This window comes from Salvelinus alpinus, chromosome 12 (assembly GCF_045679555.1).
Source record: "Salvelinus alpinus chromosome 12, SLU_Salpinus.1, whole genome shotgun sequence".
NCBI lineage: Eukaryota > Metazoa > Chordata > Actinopteri > Salmoniformes > Salmonidae > Salvelinus > Salvelinus alpinus.
This window is the reverse complement of record NC_092097.1, coordinates 40,891,101-40,912,145: the sequence shown is the minus strand read 5'-3', so window position 1 is coordinate 40,912,145 and position 21,045 is coordinate 40,891,101. Positions and strand designations below refer to the sequence as shown.

The following is a 21,045-nucleotide window of genomic DNA, read 5'->3' as shown; positions in this document are numbered from 1 at the left end:
GAGGATATATAGTGTTTATTTACATTTACACTTTGTTTACAAACACTGGAGTAAAACAAGCTTATATTTTGGGTTCTGATGGGGTATTCCATTTGAACTAAGCTCATGAAGAAATTCTAAGATATATTCTTTAAGAATTAATGGATACATATAATTTATGTATAAGTCCAAAAATGTATATAGCAACTGCAGATTGCCCCTTTAAGGCATGGAGTGAGCCTCATCTTCCATATCCTCCTTCAACATCACTGTCCAGGAACTTGCAGTGTCAGTAAAATAAACCAGAGATGGATCAAGTTGTTTAAGTCAAGTTAAGTGATGTATGTCAAGCCATTACATATCCTTCCTGTCAACCACTGAGTGAGTGCAAGTGTCACGTTCGTCGTAACATTTAAGTGAGGAGGACCAAGGCGCAGCGTGATAACAATACATTCTTCTTTAATGAAGACGAAAACGAAACGAACACTATACAAACTAATCAAAACAACAAACAGACGAACGTGAAGCTATACAAACAATAAGTGCAGACACTGGCAACTTACACATAGACAATCACCCACAACCTACCTAATGACTATGGCTGCCTAAATATGGCTCCCAATCAGAGACAACGATAGACAGCTGTCTCTAATTGAGAACCAATCTAGGCAACCATAGACTTACATAAACACCTACAATGAATACAACCCCATGAACTCTACAAACACCCCCTAGACAATACAAACACCCTAGACGAGACAAAAACACACAAACATCCCCCATGTCACACCCTGACCTAACTAAAATAATAAAGAAAACAAAGATAACTAAGGACAGGGCGTGACAGTACCCCCCCCCCCAATGGTGCGGACTCCGGCCGCAAAACCTGACACAGAAGGGGTTGGTCCGGGTGGGCCTTCCTACGGCGGTGGCTCGGGTGCGGGACGTGGACCCCACTCCACCATAGTTAATACCTGCTTAGGGGGCCTCCCAGGAACGAGGAACCTTGCAATGAGTCCCGGACTGAAGACCATCGTAGAGGGCGCCACTGGACGGAGGGGCAGCTCCGGACTGAATGGCAGCTCCGGACTGAGGGGCAGCTCCGGACTGAGGGGCAGCTCCGGACAGAAGGGCGGCTCCGGACTGAATGGCGGCTCCGGACTGAATGGCGGCTCCTGACTGGCGGGCGGCTCCTGACTGGCGGGCGGCTCTGGCAGCTCCTGAATGGCGGGCGGCTCTGGCCGCTCCTGACTGGCGGGCGGCTCTGGCAGCTCCTGACTGGCGGGCGGCTCTGGCAGCTCCTGACTGGCGGGCGGCTCTGGCAGCTCCTGACTGGCGGGCGGCTCTGGCGGCTCCTGACTGGCGGGCGGCTCTGGCGGCTCCTGTCTGGCGGGCGGCTCTGGCGGCTCCTGACTGACGGGCGGCTCTGGCGGCTCCTGACTGACGGACGGCTCTGACGGCTCGGGACAGACGGGCGGCTCTGACGGCTCGGGACAGACGGACGGCTCTGATGGCTCGGGACAGACGGACGGCTCAGACGGCGCTGGGCAGGCGGGCAGCTCAGACGGCGCTGGGCAGGCGGGCAGCTCAGATGGCGCTGGGCAGGTGGGCAGCTCAGATGGCGCTGGGCAGGCGGGCAGCTCAGATGGCGCTGGGCAGACGGGCAGCTCAGATGGCGCTGGGCAGACGGGCAGCTCAGATGGCGCTGGGCAGACGGGCAGCTCAGATGGCGCTGGGCAGACGGGCAGCTCAGATGACGCTGGGCAGGCGGGCAGCTCAAACGGCGCTGGGCAGACGGACAGCGCAGACGACGCTGGGCAGGCAGGCAGCTCAAACGGCGCTGGGCAGACGGACAGCGCTGGGCAGACGGCAGACTCTGGCCGGCTGAGGCACACAGTAGGCCTGGTGCGTGGTGCCGGAACTGGTGGTACCGGGATAAGGACACGCACCTCAAGGCTAGTGCGGGGAGCAGCAACAGGGCGCACAGGGCTCTGGAGACGCACAGGAGGCTTGGTGCATGGTGCCGGAACTGGTGGTACCGGGCTGGAGACACGCACCACATGGCGAGTGCGTGGAGGAACAGGGCTATGGAGATGCATTGGAAGCCTGGTGCGTGGTGTAGGCACTGGTGGTACTGGGCTGGGGCGAGGAGGTGGCGCCGGATATACCGGACCGTGAAGGCGTACACGGACAGCGCAGACGACGCTGGGCAGGCAGGCAGCTCAAACGGCGCTGGGCAGACGGACAGCGCTGGGCAGACGGCAGACTCTGGCCGGCTGAGGCGCACAGTAGGCCTGGTGCGTGGTGCCGGAACTGGTGGTACCGGGCTGGAGACACGCACCACATGGCGAGTGCGTGGAGGAACAGGGCTATGGAGACGCATTGGAAGCCTGGTGCGTGGTGTAGGCACTGGTGGTACTGGGCTGGGGCGAGGAGGTGGCGCCGGATATACCGGACCGTGAAGGCGTACAGGAGCTCTTAAGCACCGAGTCTGCCCAACCTTACCTGGTTTAATGCTCCCCGTAGCCAGGCCAATGCGACGAGGTGGAATAGCCCGCACTGGGCTGTGCTGGCGAACCGGGGACACCATGCGTAAGGCTGGTGCCATGTACACCGGCCCGAGGAGACGTACTGGAGGCCAGATACGTTGAGCCGGCTTCATGGCACAGCCCGGCTGATACGTGGAGCTGGAATGTACCGCACCGGGCTAAGCACACGTACAGGAGACACCGTGCGCTCTTCCGCATAACACAGTGTCTGCCCGTACTCTCGCTCTCCACGGTAAGCACGGGGAGTTGGCGCAGGTTTCCTACCTGACTTCGCCACACTCCCTTTTAGCCCCCCCCCAAGAAATCTTCCGTGCTGCCTCCTCATACCACCGCCTCTCGGCTTTAGCTGCCTCCAGCTCTTCACGAGGGCGGCGATATTCTCCCGGTTGTGCCCAGGGTCCTCCGCTGTCCAGAATTTCCTCCCAATTCCATAAGTCCTGCGATCGCTGCTCCTGTAGCTGCTGCCGCTTACCACGCTGCTTGGTCCATGGTTGTTGGGTGATTCTGTCACGTTCGTCGTAACATTTAAGTGAGGAGGACCAAGGCGCAGCGTGATAACAATACATTCTTCTTTAATGAAGACGAAACGAACACTATACAAACTAATCAAAACAACAAACAGACGAACGTGAAGCTATACAAACAATAAGTGCAGACACTGGCAACTTACACATAGACAATCACCCACAACCTACCTAATGACTATGGCTGCCTAAATATGGCTCCCAATCAGAGACAACGATAGACAGCTGTCTCTAATTGAGAACCAATCTAGGCAACCATAGACTTACATAAACACCTACAATGAACACAACCCCATGAACTCTACAAACACCCCCTAGACAATACAAACACCCTAGACGAGACAAAAACACACAAACATCCCCCATGTCACACCCTGACCTAACTAAAATAATAAAGAAAACAAAGATAACTAAGGACAGGGCGTGACAGCAAGAGTGTCTACTCCTCAATGTCTCTCCTTCTCTTCACCAATGGATCTGTCAATTATTAAACCTCAACTCTGTCCATGTACAGTATGAGGCCCTCTGTCTCAGGTCTGGCTCTGACGAAGGAAATAGACCGAAACCTGTTGGGTTTAGTAATTAATCATAATTTTTTTATTCAACTTCCATTGTCCTCCAGGATTGGCTGAATATCCTCTTCTCTTCGGCTCTGGTTCAGGACGTCCTGGAAGGCTCTCTGTCTCATCAGGTCCCAGAAGAGCATGCTGAGAACTGTGTGAGGGCATAGGCGGAAGAACACAGGGCCCATGCCTTTATAAAGCCCCAGCAGACCTTCGGTCCGACACACCTTCACCAGACAGTCTGAGAAGCCCTGGTACAGACGACCCTAACAGACAGGCAAGAGAGGCAGAGGATAAAACTGTGAGTTCAACAGCTATAGATAGTTACAGTATAGATATTTATATATATTTGAGTTGAACAGCTAAGAGCTAGGGGTGTACAGTATATGGAGAAGGCAAGGTACTTAGAAGCCAAGAGAGAGGCCAGGGAATATCAGGGTGAATTGGGCAATGCCAATAATGATGGGTGAAAGACAACAAGATATTGAAAAAAGGCTCACACTATGATGCTCATCCACTGACTGGTTGTAGAGGCGGGTGCTGATGACATCAAACGGGGTCATGGTGATTGTCACTGCGACTCCACTGATACAGGCAGCTGTCAAGGCAACCAGCCAGCTGTTTGGACTGTACCACTACAAAGACACAGAGAGAAATCAACTAACTGTAGGGGTGCCAGATTATTCATATCTTGTTGGCTTCTTGTATCATATGTACCTTGTAAAAGAACAATCAACTCAGAAACAATCAATCGTTCTAGATTAGGACTGGTCACTGTATTATGGCCACACCAGCAGTCATGATTCATGACTGCAGTAAAATTCCACATGGCCATTGAGTCATGGTAGTCTCCTTTTAGCACTCTGGACATGCTTTGGTAGTACCCAACTTGCTAATGACCACCAGGTCGCTAATGGCCTGGTACTCAGGGCTCTACTTTCCCTCTAACCACTCTGACATCAATGCACATGCAATCGAAAATCACTTCAAACACATCATCAAAACAGTATCCTGCTTTTAAAACTCCCCTCACCGTGATGATCAATTTGAAGAAAAAAGTTGCTGCTGTTGAAACTGAGTGTAAAACATGGTCGTTGTGGATGTTGTTTCAAAGCCTAACAACGAAATGGAGAGCTTTCTAAGGTGATGATTCATTCAAAACATCCATATGCATAGGCGTATAAGCCCAATTACATTTTGTTTAAATGAGTGTGCCTTTTACAATACATAGCCTACCGCATATTACGCATGGCAGAACCAACACAGTCTCACATTCAATTCGCGCATATATGTACAAAATGTATTTCAGCAGATTTCGTGCGTTTTTGTGCATTTTTGGGCTGGTTTGGGCTGGTTAAATTCGTTTGAAAATACACGAATTTCTGTGCTACTTAATTCGTGCGAAAAGACACGAATTTAACCAGTAGGCGACACAAGCCTTTGCAACAACCATATAGACGCGATCATTTATATTTCATTTTTGTTCTTCTTAATGGCTAATTCAACGTCATGAATATACAGAAATGTTGTCTTTGTTTAACCATGTTTTAAAATGTGTCGTTGTATGCCTATATGTACTGTTTTAGACTTGCTGAACAGAATTTTTGAGAAAAGACGCACATTTACCTGCGACTTAATTCGTGGGAAATATTGTTTTATTAATGCCAATGCTGTTTTCTGTGCTTGATTTCGCTTAATACTTTGGATACTGGTGCACTTGTAATCAGAACGCCTTTTTGTCATGTAGGCAACCATACACGATTTTCTTCATAACCCATTTCATATTTCGTGGAGCCTAAATTACACCATTTTCTTCATAATGCATGTATTACATGTTAATGTAAAATAATGAATTATGTTGGCTTACACTTATGGCCTTTCCAAGGCCTTTCCATACCTTAAGGGAACATTTTAGCACTCGCCATATGGTTAGTGAGAAACGCCACATTGCAAATGTAAGGTCCCTTACTAGACGTCCTGCAACGTTTCTAAAATTCGCGGACGGCGTCGGGCCGTGCGCGGGGGAGAGATCTTTCAGGAAGTCATCAAACTAAATCTCTCGGACGTTCGGTTTCCGTTTTATAAAAATAACACATTTTGGTCATTTTTCCGCAGTCTAGGAGATTCCCACCAGAGGGAAAATAAATAATATTGCAAATGCACAAGCACATTGCAAATGCATGTGGCCTTTTCTCCTAAACGGAAAATATTTCGAAGACGTAATGGACAGTTGGCCCCGAACAAGATGGCGTCGAGGCCTCAACGCTTTTTGAGTTATGGCAATTTTTCTGGGATTAAAGGTCAAAAACGTAAAGTAGGGTGCTAATTTGACCGCTTCACGTCAAAGTACATAAGCATACGGTGTCAGGAAAAAAAGAACCAGCCATTTATCTATCGTAATTTAAGAGAAATCGTACATTGACAAATTGGTCATGTTCACAAAAAGGAGTTAAAAAAAAAAAAGTTACAGATCCAGTTGCAGTGTGTTCAGACGAACATTTTTTAAGTGGGTCTCGAAGCTCTGCCACTGCATCGCAGTGCTAGCTGCGCCACCAGAGTCTCTGGGTTCGCGCCCAGGCTCTGCCGCAGCCGGCCGCGACCGGGAGGTCCGTTGGCCTAGCGTCGTCCGGGTTAGGGAGGGTTTGGCCGGTAGGGATATCCTTGTCTCATCGCGCTCCAGCGACTCCTGTGGCGGGCCGGGGGCAGTGCGCGCTAGCCAAGGGGGCCATGTGCACGGTGTTTCCTCCGACACATTGGTGCGGCTGGCTTCCGGGTTGGAGGCGCGCTGTGTTAAGAAGCAGTGCGGCTTGGTTGGGTTGTGCTTCGGAGGACGCGTGGCTTTCGACCTTCGTCTCTCCTGAGCCCATACGGGAGTTGTAGCGATGAGACAAGATAGTAATTACTAGCGATTGGATACCACGAAGAAAAGGGGATAAAAGGATGGAGTGAAAAAGTACGGTGCTTAAAGACACACAAAGCCTGAAATGGCATTGCCATTATCTCCAGGCCGTGCCGAGTTCAACGAGATGCCCCGCTTGACCGTAGCTAGCTCGGTCTGAGTGCAGCGACAGGGACAAGAAGAAGGACCCAAATGACCCTTTGACCTCAATTTCATATTTTTTTGCTTTTGGGAGACAGAGAGAGAACCGTTAAGGTTAGAAGCACAATTTGACCTCAGGAACGTTCCTAAGGTCCTCCCGATCTGTGCAAGCCTAACATTGACCGTGTGGCATTAACCCTTAATAGTTAAAAGAAGGTGTTTACATCAAACAGTTTACAATGACATGTCTCCCCATAGGAATACATTTCCTGCTCCCCTAAATTCAACCTGAAGCCTATGTGGGTTAATAATGCCTTATGAACCTGTCTTCGATGACAATCCATCAGGCCACTATGAGGTCTACCTGTGTCGATTCTAAAGATTCGATTTTAAATCACCCTAAAAGTGTTTGCCATACCCAACCTGCAGTTTGAGAGAAATAGTGCATTCAACCCTATGTAAATCAGTGAGTTCTTAACGTATAGACTTAAAACTCAGGATTCTGTAAAAGCCCACTCCAATGAGGATATATGTTTACTTTCAGCTTCCTGTGCCAACCGGAAGTGCCATAATTGGTGTCAAAAGGGCTGTTTCGAAGGGTTAAAAAAGTCAAATCTTTCCAAAACTTAATATATGTGAATAGGCAACCCTCATGAACTGTAAATCAGTCATTCATCCCATCAGATTTCAAGGAAAAATTTACACACCCACACAGAAAGGATGGAGTGACACACTGAGGGGCTTAGAGGCAGACAGTGCCTGCAATAGTTACTTTTGTTTGAACTTTTAAAGAACCGTCAGACCTAGAGTTCTGAAACTTTACAAACCTGTTCTAGAGCTCAGGTCGATTAAGCACGGTGAGTTATGTGGCTCTAGAAGGTTCTCGGACCGATAAAAAGCCTCGGTGCATTTGCATTGACTTCAATTCATTTTGAGCATTACAAAATGGTGACATTTAGAAAAGTCCCAGAGTTGCAAGACTAGGTGCATTGAAACCGGCTCGGCCCATAGAGACGGACCCCGACATTTCTGTCCGATAGCTCATTCAAGGACCCCGTAGCAAGGCATGGAAAAAAGTGGAATTTCAGCACCAATTAAGGTTTTGCTCGGGCACCGAATGACCTATCGAGCCGAAACTTGGGATTCGAGGTCGCCTCACATAGGGCTAAACATAATGTGAAAACTGGACCCGCAGCTAGAACATAACTACGTATTATTTGTTTTATTATGGTTTAAATGGAAGGCGCTGTGAATTTTGGGCCTGCTCTGAAATATGTGATAGTTGGCTTCTAAACGAGTTGGAAAAAGTGAGTTTGGAGTCAGATGGTATCAGTTTGGTGTCTGAAAATATGTAATTGGCTGATGGACACTGACTTGCTAGTTGACTTTTGTGCATTTGCAATATGTTTCAACAGTGAAAAACCACCAAAATAGCATTCTGAAATCACCACTAAAAATGACATCACCATAGCCGTGCCGAGTTCAACGAGATGCCCTGCTTGACCGTAGCTTGCTCGGTCTGAGCGCAGCGACAGTGACAAGAAGATGACCCTTGACCTACATTTCAAGTCTTTTGCTTTTGGGAGACAGAGAGAGAACTGTTAAGGTTTAGAAGCACAATTTGACCTCAGGAACGTTCCTAAGGTCTCTGTGCAAGCCTAACATTGACCGTGTGGCATTAACCCTTAACAGTTAAAAGAAGGTGTTTACATCAAACAGTTTACAATGACATCTCACCCCATAGGAACACATTGCCTGCACCCCTAAATTCAACCTGAAGCCTATGTGGGTTATGAATGTCTTATGAACCTGTCTTCAATGACAATCCATCAAGCCACTATGAGGTCTACCTGTGTTGATTCTAAGCTTCCTGGAGCAACCGGAAGTGATAAAATCACCCTAAAAGTGTTTTGCCATACCCAACCAGCAGTTTGTGATATATAGTGTATTCAACCCTGTGTAAATCAGTCAGTTCTTAACGTATAGACTTAAAACTCAGGATTCTGTAAAAGCATACCCCGATCAGGATATGTATTTACTTATAGCTTCCTGTGCCAACCGGAAGTGCCTTAAAATGGGGTCATAGGTGCTGTTTCGAAGGTTTAAAAAAGTCAGATCTTTCCAAAACTTTAAATGTGTGAATCGGTCAACCCTCATGAACTGTAAATCAGTAATTTCGCTAAACAGATGTCAAAGAAAAGCTCTCTCCACACACACACACACACACACACACACACACACACACACACACACACACACACACACACACACACACACACACACACACACACACACACACACACACACACACACACACAGCAAGGATGGAGTGAAAAAGTATGGTGCTTAAAGACACACAGAGCCTTAAATGCTTTTAGGGGGGATCCAGACTTCCATACCCGCTCTGGGAGCACTATACTACCGCCCCAAATCAATGGGTGCTGGCCTGAGTGATTTATGGAGGTTTTCAAAAAATATTCTGTTTTTTCTTCTGGAAAATATTTTATGTTTTTTCTTCTCGAGTCAATGGCCTGAGTGATTTATGGAGGTTTTTAAAAAATATTCTAAGTCCAAACTTTTCATGCACCTGGTATTTTTTTGGGGTTACCAGGCGTCATTTTTCAAAACGGTTGAAATTGCTTTTAGGGGGCATCCAGAGTGTCACATGACCGGATGAGGTAACTATTCTTGTTCTTCTTGTAACTTTCCGGTAGGCTAGAAGCTTTCCGGTGTTTTGCTGCTCGACACAGGTCGACGCAGGTATTGCACTTGATTTATCGTTATCGTAACCGTAGGTGCAGCCAAGTGGAAATACGAAAGCTTTCTAGCTATTTCGCACTGACGGTAATTTGAACACAAGAACGTTTCTAGTGAAAAGGTGCTTACACTCAGAGCCATGTATTTACACTCAGCCACCCTAGCCTTATTACGGGTTAAGGTTTTGGTAATTTTGGTTGGCCAACAAAATGTAAGACTACAATGACTGCATACGTTTCCCCAAATGTTATACGAAAAAAAAATGTTTTGTTATTGATGGACAATGGCAAGGCTGCCATTGTATTTTCAGTTACATTCTGTTCAATAAAAATGGTTTACACGTTTATTTTTTAAGAAATACATGGAACTACAACCGAATAAAACACCATTAACCATCATGCATTGCTTACATTCATTCTATCCTGAAAAGTCTGTTCAGAAAAATCGAAAACAGTACATATAGGCATAAAACCACAATGTTTTAATAGGGATTAAATAAAGACAATATATATATATAACCTCTTATGGTTAAATGGTTAAAAAAATACAAAATATCTATATATTCATAACGTAAAATAAATAAATACAGGCGATCGCGTCTATGGTTGTTGCAACGGCTTGTGTATCGCCTACTGGTTAAATTCGTGTCTTTTCGCACGAATTAAGTAGCACAGAAATTCGTGTATTTTCGCACGAATTAAGTAGCACAGAAATTCGTGTATTTTCAAACGAATTGAACCACCCCAAAAATGCACAAAAACGCACGAAATCTGCTGAAATACATTTTGTACATATATGCACGAATTGAATGTGAGGCTGGGCTGGCAGAACACATAAAACACAACTGATTTAAGATGTCTTTGGTACATAATTTGTCTAGCCTTACTCCAAAATTAAACTAATTTGAGCAATCGCCGTTGAGTGTGGACTGTATTATTATCCATACTGGATGGACTGGTTACCTTATGCTACACTCCAACATGTATATCCATGAGTCTGGGGGAGAACGTATAGGCCTAGGCGATGCTGTTGGTTCATTGATTGTGCAGGGCGGCTTACAGGTAGTTTACAATTATAAATCATTTTTATTTGATTTTTAATAGCCTAGTAATAGGGCATTTTTTAAATATTTGTATAATTAATGCGTTTCCATCTCCTCCATCTTCTTTATTTCTTTATCGAGCGTGCAGTTGGGCTGTCAGCAGTTTAGTTTAATATGTTTCATTGTGAAAACATGTTTGCATACTATCAATGTTTCCGAACAGATTTCGTTTGGTTTATCAAATTAAGCACTGCAGGAACAGGGATGTAGATCCCATGACATACAGAGTTTGGGCGGAATATCACCTGTCGCGCAGCGATAGCATGCACCGCAAATAGTGGTTGATTAGTGGAGTGAAATAAGTGTTGTTATATTTATTTCTCAGCTGATCATATTAATCACCAAAGTAATAAAACCGTAGTAGCCTACCAGGCGTCACTGAAAAACGGTCCAGCGGAAAGGCGTGCGGCATCCATTCGCTATTCCAGTGCATACAGATGACATGTTTTTTTCCCCCTGCCACTGTTCCTGCCCATCTGATAACGGGCCATTCTAAAGCGAAACTACTTGTACATATTAGTAAAGACAAAATGAAATCGAGAATATTCTGATAGGTGAAAATGTGATCACCTGATGAGATAACGGCTGTGAAGCCGGAGGCATTAAACAGGGTGCAAGCTTTTTTGTGACTTTCTCAAATCATCAATAGCCTATAGTCGCATCATGCAGCCCATCAATCAAACAATCAAATGTATTTATAAAGCCATTCTTACATCAGCTGATGTCACAAAGTGCTGTACAGAAACCCAGCCTAAAACCCAAACAGCAATCAATGCAGGTGTAGAAGCACGGTGGCTAGGAAAAACTCCCTAGACAGGCCAGAACCTAGGAAGAAACCTAGAGAGGAACCAGGCTATGAGGGGTGGTCAGTCTTCTTCTGGCTGTGCCGGGTGGAGATTAAAACAGAACATGGCCAAGATGTTCAAATGTTTATAGATGACCAGCAGGGTCAAATAATAATAAATTACATATGTTTTGATTTCTAAGACATTCTAAGGTTTATATCATTCAAAAGTTATGCAAATAAACTATAAAGGGAAATAAATGGCTACAGTTTACACTTTTTTTGTTATTTCATGAATGTTGTTTTTAGAAAAGTTTCTTAACAGTCCCCGGAGGTGCCAATTACCCCAGTAGAAGATTATGGCATATGGTTTTACACGTGTTAAAATCAATTTAATCCGTTTTATTTAGAAATTATTTAGTAAGTAAGACGTAAAAGCTAATTCTAGTTGTCTTATTTTAATTATTTAAATAAAATATATGGGGGAAATGGTGTTGCACGTCACCATTAATATCCGCACTATGAGGAGATTTGTCCCTCTTTAACTCACCTGAATATTCATTTTCTTTGTTCCTTCTTTGTGGATCCTTTTCCATACAATCCATTATGTACAATTACACTAAATATGATTTGAATAATGCAAGATTTTACATCCCAGCAGTCTTTAAAATGACATTCAGGAGCAAAAGATTTTCAATAGTTGTTTTAAAAAATATGAATTGAAATATAATATTGGAATGGAATATAACTCATAACATTACATAACATTGGAATATAACATTCAATAACAATAACTTAACTTAACTAATTAATTCAGTGTAACATTGATGTGGCAACTCTCTTATGCTCTGCTATTGCAAGATTCTAATTTGTACAGAGGTCACAAATAAAGTTATCCCGAGCACAACTCATGAGCCCCCCTCCTGCACTGCTCACACATAATTCAGTCCCCACCTGTGACTGAAAACAGGGTGAGAGATGTCAATTGAAAAGCTCTCTCTTTATTTGACATTAAATGCTGTGTAAAATAGCTAAAAGGCTATAAAGTAACATTAACTGCAATTAAGTTACATAATATTTTTTATGTATTTTACCTCAGACGATTTGGTAGTAAGGTTGCTAGCTAGCACTCCTTGCAGCTTATGCTAACTAGCTAGCTGGCTATCATTTACTGCTAGTGAAGTTGCTAAAGCAAGTTAGCATAAACTAGCTAACTTGGGGGGGGGGGGGGCGAGTTGCCCCCACACACTCATCCGACACCATGTTTTGTATGGTGTTTATTCCATATAAGAGCTAGGTAATGTTGATTAGAAAGTCTTTACTTCAGCATCATTTTGTAGCATGCATACAGCTCCATTCAGTGCATAGTAAGTCATGCCTAACTTGGCTCACTAGTGCTATATAGTATGGGGCAGTTACCCGCTATTACTCTATAAGACTTGTTTCAAATGATCACTTGTACATTCAACATAGCCACTTCATATGCGCACTCGCTCCAGAGTGGCAAAAATATCCTTTCTATTTTATTCAGCTAAGTTCAATTATATTCTTCTTACTCTAAAATCATATAATATAAAATAATGGCATGGGATTTATACGCATATCTTGTCAGCTAAATGAAGAAGCCTACAGCTTATGGCATGGAGCATAGCCAGATAACATACAGTAGGCCAACTTATATTCTGTTCTTCGGAAATATATTTTCTTCATATCATAATGTTTATTTAGACCTGACTAAAATAAATAATGGATTTATTGTGATGGTGTATATTAAATTGATTTCTTATACTTTTTTCAATGTAGATATTCCAAAGGCGTGCATCAGCAGTATGCAGCAGTATGAGTGGAGGCCTGGGGATGCTAAACATGTTTATGTTAATTAACGGCCAATTACCGTGAGACCGGCAGTATTTTGCATGACAATAACAGACAACCCTAATCTATATACACCATCCTTATTTGCTGGTACTGTACTATAATTGTCATCTGCATGTGTGACACCTGGCTTGTAACGCAATAGGCAACACAGTCTGGGAGTGCGATACATGGTTTCTATAGTTACCTGCAGGCGTGCCACCCATTCTTTGGTGGAGCTGAAGGTGGCCAGTTGGGTGGCTGATCCCACCATGACTCGAGGCACAGCCCCGTTCACACCCCTCCACAGCCCCACCACGCCCTCCCGCCAGTAGATATTGGCGAAGGCACTCGACACCCCCTGAGGGAGGGAAAGGGGATCCTCCATCAGTTAAAGTGCTTTGCTTCTTTTTACCACAAGGTGTGGAGAGGTATACTCTAGTAAACTGTAGCTAGAGGCAACTGGCTTGTAAAGCAAATTCAGAAGAAGACAGATACATTTTGAGGGAGAAAAGCTGGAAGTGTCGAACCACATGTGTAGGCTACCATATATAGCCTAGTGCTTCTCGCTGTTGAATGTGAAAGTGTTTTCAAATGGAAATTCCTCTCTGAAGTATGGACATTTTTCTACTATTAAGTTATGAACTCTGCACTTACATCACTTGTGGACATTTTGCCCACAAATGATAGTGTGTCAGGGTATTGGATTGCTTCAGCCTATGGCACACACAAAGGGATATTGTACCAGTTGACTTTACTGTAGAAAACCTGCATACCTTAGATCTATACATTGCCTTGAGCTTCACTGCAGGGTCCTCGGGACCCCAAGAGGTGCACGTTTTGGTTTTTGCCCTAGCACTACACAGCTGATTCAAATAATCAACTAATCATCAAGCTTTGGTCATTTGAATCAGCTGTGTAGTGTTAGGGCAAAAACCAAAACGTGCACCCCTTGGGTCCCGAGGGCCAAGTTTGGGAAACGCTGTTTTATTGTAAGTGTGAGAGGAGTACCAAGACAAAATAAAGCATGTTTGCCCCTACCTCTGAAACTGAAAGGGTGTTAATACAGGATTTTTGCAATATCAGAGCCATCATTAAAAATGTATTGGCATGGGGCATCCCGAGTGGCACAGCGGTCTAAGGCACTGCATCGCAGTGCTAGAGGCTTCACTACAGACCCGGGTTCGATAGTGGGCTGTATCACAACCGGCCGTGATCGGGAGTCCCATAGGGTGGTGCACAATTGGCCCATCGTCGTCCCAGTTAGGGGAGGGTTTGGTTGGGGGAGGCTTTACTTGGCTCATTGCGCTTTAGCGACTCCTTGTGGCGGCCCGGGCATCTGCAGGCTGACCTCAGTAGTCAGGTGAACGGTGTTTCCTTTGACACATTAGTACGGCTGGCTTCCGGGTTAAGCATGCGGGTGTTAAGAAGCGCGGTTTGGCAGGTCATGTGTCGAAGGACACATGACTCAACCTTCGTCTCCCGAGCCCGTTGGGGAGTTGCAGCAATGAGATAAGATCAAAAGTGGGGAGAAAAAGGGTAAAATACAAAAAAAAATATTGGCAGGTCTTGAACACAGGGAACATATGTCCTGCATCCACATGTGATACACATGTACACACACGCATACACCCCTCACCTGATGGTTGTGCTGGTGACCCACTGCGATGGCCTCAACTGTCTGGGCCTGCAGATGTGTCTTCACCTGTGGAGGAAAAATAAGACATAGCTTCTTCTATGTATTGAATACACATTTGACATACACAGCATTGCAAAGAGAGCCTCAGCAGTACATCACCCTATAATTAAAGAAGCACAACCCTGTCAATAAATAGAGACACACTGTTCAGTGGTTACACCTGGTATTAGTTACACAACATGTACACGTTTTTCAGCACTCTGCACACACACCCCTTCAGGATGCCCATGACCTCAATTTCACATCTGTCTTTCCTCACTGTTCATCTCTCTCTCTCTCGCTCTCTCACTCTCTCTCTCAATGACCGTTACTTAGGTTATTGAGATGAGTTTGGCTCCCACAGTATACATGCACACATACTCCGGAGGCCAAGCCCTCCCTGGTCTTTCTCACATACCGGGTGTAATCAGAAATCTCTTTCTATTATTCTGTCTCGCTTACCTTCATACACTGCCAAAAAGGACAGAAGGGACTGCTGGGAAGTATTTTGGGTAGTGCTTGGAAGTGGATACATGCCAGGTATATTTAGTGACCCAGATACTCAGAAACATATCTATATGTATAGTGTTTTCAGAATGCTGGAGAGATTATGCGGCTACATTGATGTATTGAGCAACAGATGCAGCCTAGACAACAACAGTAGCATGAGTATATGAGGGCCACCTTGGGTTATTATATGGGTTATTATAGGGAAATTATACAAGTGAGGGGCAACTGCCTGAACGCATGGGGAAATACACAGCCACTGTAGAAGCAACTGCCCTTCGCACAGTAACAATCACATCCCTGAACATAACATGATACGTAACACGCTGAACTGGCTGACTTGATAGATTTAAGCAATAAGGCACGAGAGGGTGTGGTATATACCACGGCTTAGGGCTGTTCTTATGCGGAGTGCCTGGACACAACCCTTAGCCGTGGTATATTGGCCATATACCACAAACCCCCGAGGTGCCTCATTGCTATTATAAACTGGTTACCAACGTAATTAGAGCAGTAAAAATAAATGTTTTGTCATACCGGTGGTATACGGTCTGATATATCATGGCTGTCAACCAATTAGCATTCAGGGCTTGAACCACCCAGTTTATAATTGTATTTACAGTACCTGCACAAATGCCCCAGGTTCTCATAACAGGGAACATGGCTGGTGCAATATTTATGACACTTATGATTATACTCCATAAGGTATGATGCACTGAGTGCTCAAAAAGCCTTTGTTGTGAAAATGGGGCACGTACTGTAGGGCAGTGTGTCACGCCTGTGCCAGCTCACCCTCTCTGGTGCTCTGGCACCCTCGAGTGCCTCTCTGGAACGTAATCATTACACCCACCTGTCAACATAATTACGCGCATCAGCGCTCATTGGACTCACCTGGACTCCTTCACTTTGTTGTTTGCCCCTCTATATCTGTCTGTCCTCAGTTTGTTCCCAGTGTCAGCATTATTGTCGATTTGTTTTCCCCTGTCCAGACGCTGTCCGTGTTCTGTTTCATGTTCATTGTTTATTAAATGGTCACTCCCTGTACTTGCTTCTCGTCTCCCAGCGTCTGTCCTTAACACAGGGATCATCAACTAGATTCAGCCGCGGGCCGATTTTTTCTTGGTCAGGGGGCCATAACATAATTACAAATAATTTGTAGACTGCAAATTGACGGCAAGAAGCCGTAGATATAACATTTGACTAAAACATAATCAATTCAAACGTTGCTTACGTTTGTATACGATAACATACAGTATATCTCTCTATTCTGTGGGAAAACTTTGGAAGAGATTTCCTAAATTAAAATCAATTTGAGCTGATTTGCTGTCGTTTATCAGTTTTTACAATGTAGGGTAAATACTGTTGTTACGACCTGGCTCATATTTCGTAACAACAAAGGGAGACCACGCATGTCTTAAATGTATAAAGGAATACATGTATTAAACTAAATAATAATAAATACAACAATGTAACATAAGCTGTGGACGTCTGTAGGATCAGTAGTGTATGCAGTGTGTGGATGAGTGGGGAGGGTGTTATATGGTGAAAACAGACCGAAAAAAACATAAGGTGGTGGAAACCAGCCTGCCAGTCAGGGAAGAGAGAGAGTGTTGGCTGATGTGGCCTCCCTTTATAGCCTGCAGGCCAAGCCTGCCCAGGTGCGCCACATCAGCTGACGATCCTCCCAGCTCTGCCCACTGGCCTCCTGCAACAAGCAGACTACTAAACAGGAGATCCCAGCAGACAGAGTGGGAGGGACGTCACACTGTAAATACTCTAGATGCTATATATGTTATGTATGTAGATTATGACCCCAAGTGCCTTCCATATCTCTTTACCTTTTACAAAGCTATTGACTACGAGAGAAACAACAAAACAAACATGCTACTCACCAGATAGGCAGGAGAGGCGATGAAGGCCCCCAGAGCCCCGGCGATGGCTCCTGACATCAGACTCCCTCCAGGGGCTGCAGTGACCCCCACGGCATCACAGTAGGAGTAGAAGCCCAGCCTCACACCGTTCATCAAACCCTGGTACAACAGCCCAGCTGAGAGCCCCTTCTGCAGCCCGCGGAGCCCGTCTGTCCTACCCACCACCCATAGGGCCTGGACCACCCCGCGGTAGTGCCGCTGGTAGGTCCCCCGCGCCCGCAGCTCTCCCTGCAGCTGCAGTCGCGTCTTCACCACCTCCAGGGGGTTAGTGAACACACAGGCCCCGCAGCACGACAACGCACCCAAGGCAAAGTCCAGCGGGGGCCACAGGGCCAGAGGGAGCTGCGGCGAGGTGACCGTGGCGGCCCGGGAAAGAGGGGGGATTGGGGATGTCATGGCAACTGAATGGAGCTGAATAGAGTGGGAGTTGGGAGACCTGAAGGGAGAGTCTGTGGCAGGGTAATTTAGAAGCTGGGTACCGGTCATCTCTGAAGTGCGGAGTGTCCAATGTTGTCCTGCGTGATGAGTCTACCCACTGCCCAGGCTATGTCAGGGCTTCCAGATGGGTGAGAGGGTATGGAGTGTACTACTGGGTATGGTGCATGTGATCATGAAATCTTGGAAACAGAGGTCAGAACTGTACGGCTGACGGAGACTGGTATGATAAGAAGTCAGTGATTACTGCCTGATATGCCGTCACATGTGACCTGTGCTCCTGTTACTGTGCTCCTCTGCCATTGGTGCTCAGTGTTTCTGGGATGATGTTCTTAGATGCCTCATGCCAGTCTGTCCATAAGTATAGTTACATCTTGAGGTCCTCAATGTTCTTGAAAACATTGATGAATTGGGTTAAAGGGTCGTGTTTGTTCACTGAGCTAACATGTCTACATGTGCAATGATCATTGAGTAAGTCCAGCCAAAGGATCTGGCCCAACTTGAGAGACAGCAGAGCCTGTCACCCCTCTGTGTAAAGGTGAGACTCTCACGAACACGTACATGTTGGTTGTTTTCCCCTAGGAGACCCATAGGCCTCACAAGACTCGTCTGAACGTCCCCTGGTACCAGTTGAAAAAATGAATGGAAGTATATAAGGAGACTGTTTAGTGCCAAAAAAAGTTAAATATATGTTTAAAAAAATATATAATAATAATAATGTTTCCTGTTTCTTATATATCACAGATATAAGGCAGACACATAAGAACAAACTTCCTTTTGATTTTTGGGTGGACTATCTGTTGTTCCATGTAGTGAATCTGTTATTCAATGCATTTGTATGGGCTAATAGCAGTAAGGCCAAAAAATATTAGTAAATATTTTTTTGACACTTCAAGGGTTCTTAAAATTCTAAATCAAATAGCTAAATGATCCTTGGTATGACCTTCTTAAAACAATTCCATATAGCTTAGTAGAACCCCCCCCCCCCCCCGGCTTAGACAGGGCTTAGACTCATGGGTTAAAGGGTTGTGTTTGTTCACTGAGCTAACATGTCTACATGTGCAATGATCATTGAGGAAGTCCAGCCAAGAGATCTGGCCCAACTTGAGAGACAGCAGAGCCTGTAAAATAATGAACGAACTTATCAGGAGTTATGTAGAGGTGTTATGCGGAGTAATGAGTTAGAAAGAGGAGTTATGAGGAAGAACTACATGTCTTGCTTTGGTTACTTCTTTGGTTCACTTTCTTTAAATAATATGTAACAGGAGAGAGTGAGGAAAGAGGACAGCTGACACTACATTTCTTCTCAACAAAACTGTCACATAACACTCATATTTTCCACCTCTGCAGTTTTATCACTTTACAGCTTGTTGTACAAAGAAAAATACACATTAACTTCCAATAACAGCACACACATACATATACTAACTCTACAATTACGGACATAAGGAGGGCCCACAAGTTATAAATCAAGCACTTAAGACACTGAAGTCTGATCCCCAGAGTGACTGCATAATCTGCACATATCTACAAACATCTTCATTTCTGATAGCAAATGAAGCAGATCTTACTCTTGTTGTGTTCCTTTCCTCTCTCTGCTTCCCCTTCCTGCACAGCCAGACAACTTCAGTAAACATGTGTTCCCAGCACTCCCATTCATTGTGAAAGTCTCCTCCTACTGCCTTAGGCCAGATCCAATCCAGACAACCCTGTCCGACACCTCACCACATCGCCTGCTTTGTTCAAATGCTCTGTTCCAATCGAAAGCTCAGCTCTGTCCCCTGCCTTGGTCCTATTGATTCTCTCTGGGTAAAAGGTTATAGTTATGAGAGAGGGGGTGGAGTGGAAGTGTGTCACACAGGAAAAAGGGGGAAAGGGGAAAAGCATATTGACCACTGCTGTGCTTCTGATACTGTGGTTTAGATATTTGTCTAGTAGGATTCCTAATCATGTGCTAAGGAAAAACAGGTTAATCTGCGAACCACAACAAAAGAAGTGACACATTTATAGGCTACTACACTCGGTCCCTAATTAAAGTTAGGCTGGTATTATATAGTCATGGTGGTAGGCAATTATGGTTGGTAAAAAACTGGTTTACCCTATACATTACTGGGAGCTTGTATATAGTTTACTCGCCATTAGCCGGCAACTCTACCAACTTTTTTGTGTCCGCCAGCTTATGCTTTTTATTAGGTGATAAAATGATTTCTTCATGAACAAATCACAATACCCAACATGAAAATACTATAGTATACTATGGTATAAATACTATAGTACTGACTAGTGTTTTACTGACTTTACTGTAGTATTCACTGTAGTGTTTTCCAATAAACATTGATAAAAGATACAAGTATTATACATGGAACTTTAGATAAACCTCTCCTTAATGCAACCGCTGTGTCAGATTTCAAAAAAAATTTACGGAAAAAGCACACCATGCTATAATCTGAGTACAGCGCTCAGAGCCCAAACAAGCCATAAAGATATCCGCCATGTTGTGGAGTCAACAGATGTCCGAATAGCATTATAAATATTCACTTACCTTTGATGATCTTCATCAGAATGCACTCCCAGGAATCCCAGTACCACAATAAATGTTTGATTTGTTCCATAAAGTCCATAATTTATGTCCAAATACCTCCTTTTTGTTTGCGCATTCAGTACACAATCCAAACTCACGACGCGCGGGCAATCCATGCGAAATTTCAGACGAAAAGTCATATTACAGTTCGTAGAAACATGTCAAACGAAGTATAGAATCAATCTTTACGATGTTTTTAACATAAATCTTCAATAATGTTCCAACAGGAGAATTCCTTTGTCTGTAGAAATGCGATGGAACGCAGGTCTAACTCTCACGTGAACGCACGTGGTCAGCTCATGGCACTCTGCCAGACCCATGACTCAAAGAGCCCTCATTCCCCCCTCCTTCACAGTAGAAGCATCAAACAAGGTTCTAAAGACTGTTGACATCTAGTTGAAGCCTTAGGAAGTGCAATATGACCAATATCCCACTGTATATTTGATAGGCCATGAGTTGAAAAACTACAAACCTCAGATTTCCCACTTCCTGGTTGAATTTTTTCTCAGGTTTTTGCCTGCCATATGAGTTATGTTATACTCACAGACATCAGACAGTTTTAGAAACGTCAGAGTGTTTTCTATCCAAATCGACTAATAATATGCATATATTAGCAACTGGGCCTGAGTAGCAGGCTGTTTACTCTGGGCACCTTATTCATCCAAGCCACTCAATACTGCCCCCAGCCATAAGAATTTTTAAGAGCCAGTTTATTTTGTTTGTAGTAAAAAGTGTGTACTGTAGGTGTGTCGCAGGATCTA

At 44.7% G+C, this 21,045-nt stretch overlaps 1 protein-coding gene across 2 annotated transcripts; it reads right to left on the bottom strand.

The window, feature by feature from the left end:
- Positions 1–421: 421 nt before the first annotated feature.
- On the bottom strand, positions 422–19,469 carry LOC139536123 (solute carrier family 25 member 34-like). 2 transcript variants are annotated; one of them, XM_071336319.1, is made up of 6 exons: positions 19,275–19,469; positions 17,230–18,824; positions 14,792–14,857; positions 13,361–13,513; positions 4,116–4,250; positions 422–3,881 (listed from the first exon to the last, which is right to left on the bottom strand). In XM_071336319.1, exons 2-6 carry the CDS (start codon positions 17,752–17,754, stop codon positions 3,654–3,656), a joined length of 1,107 nt encoding a protein of 368 aa, XP_071192420.1. In that variant the 5' UTR covers positions 17,755–18,824; positions 19,275–19,469; the 3' UTR covers positions 422–3,653. The 2 variants fall into 2 exon arrangements, with proteins under 2 accessions (XP_071192420.1, XP_071192421.1); XM_071336320.1 differs by having other exon boundaries at positions 17,230–18,323.
- Between the last annotated feature and the right edge of the window lie 1,576 nt (positions 19,470–21,045).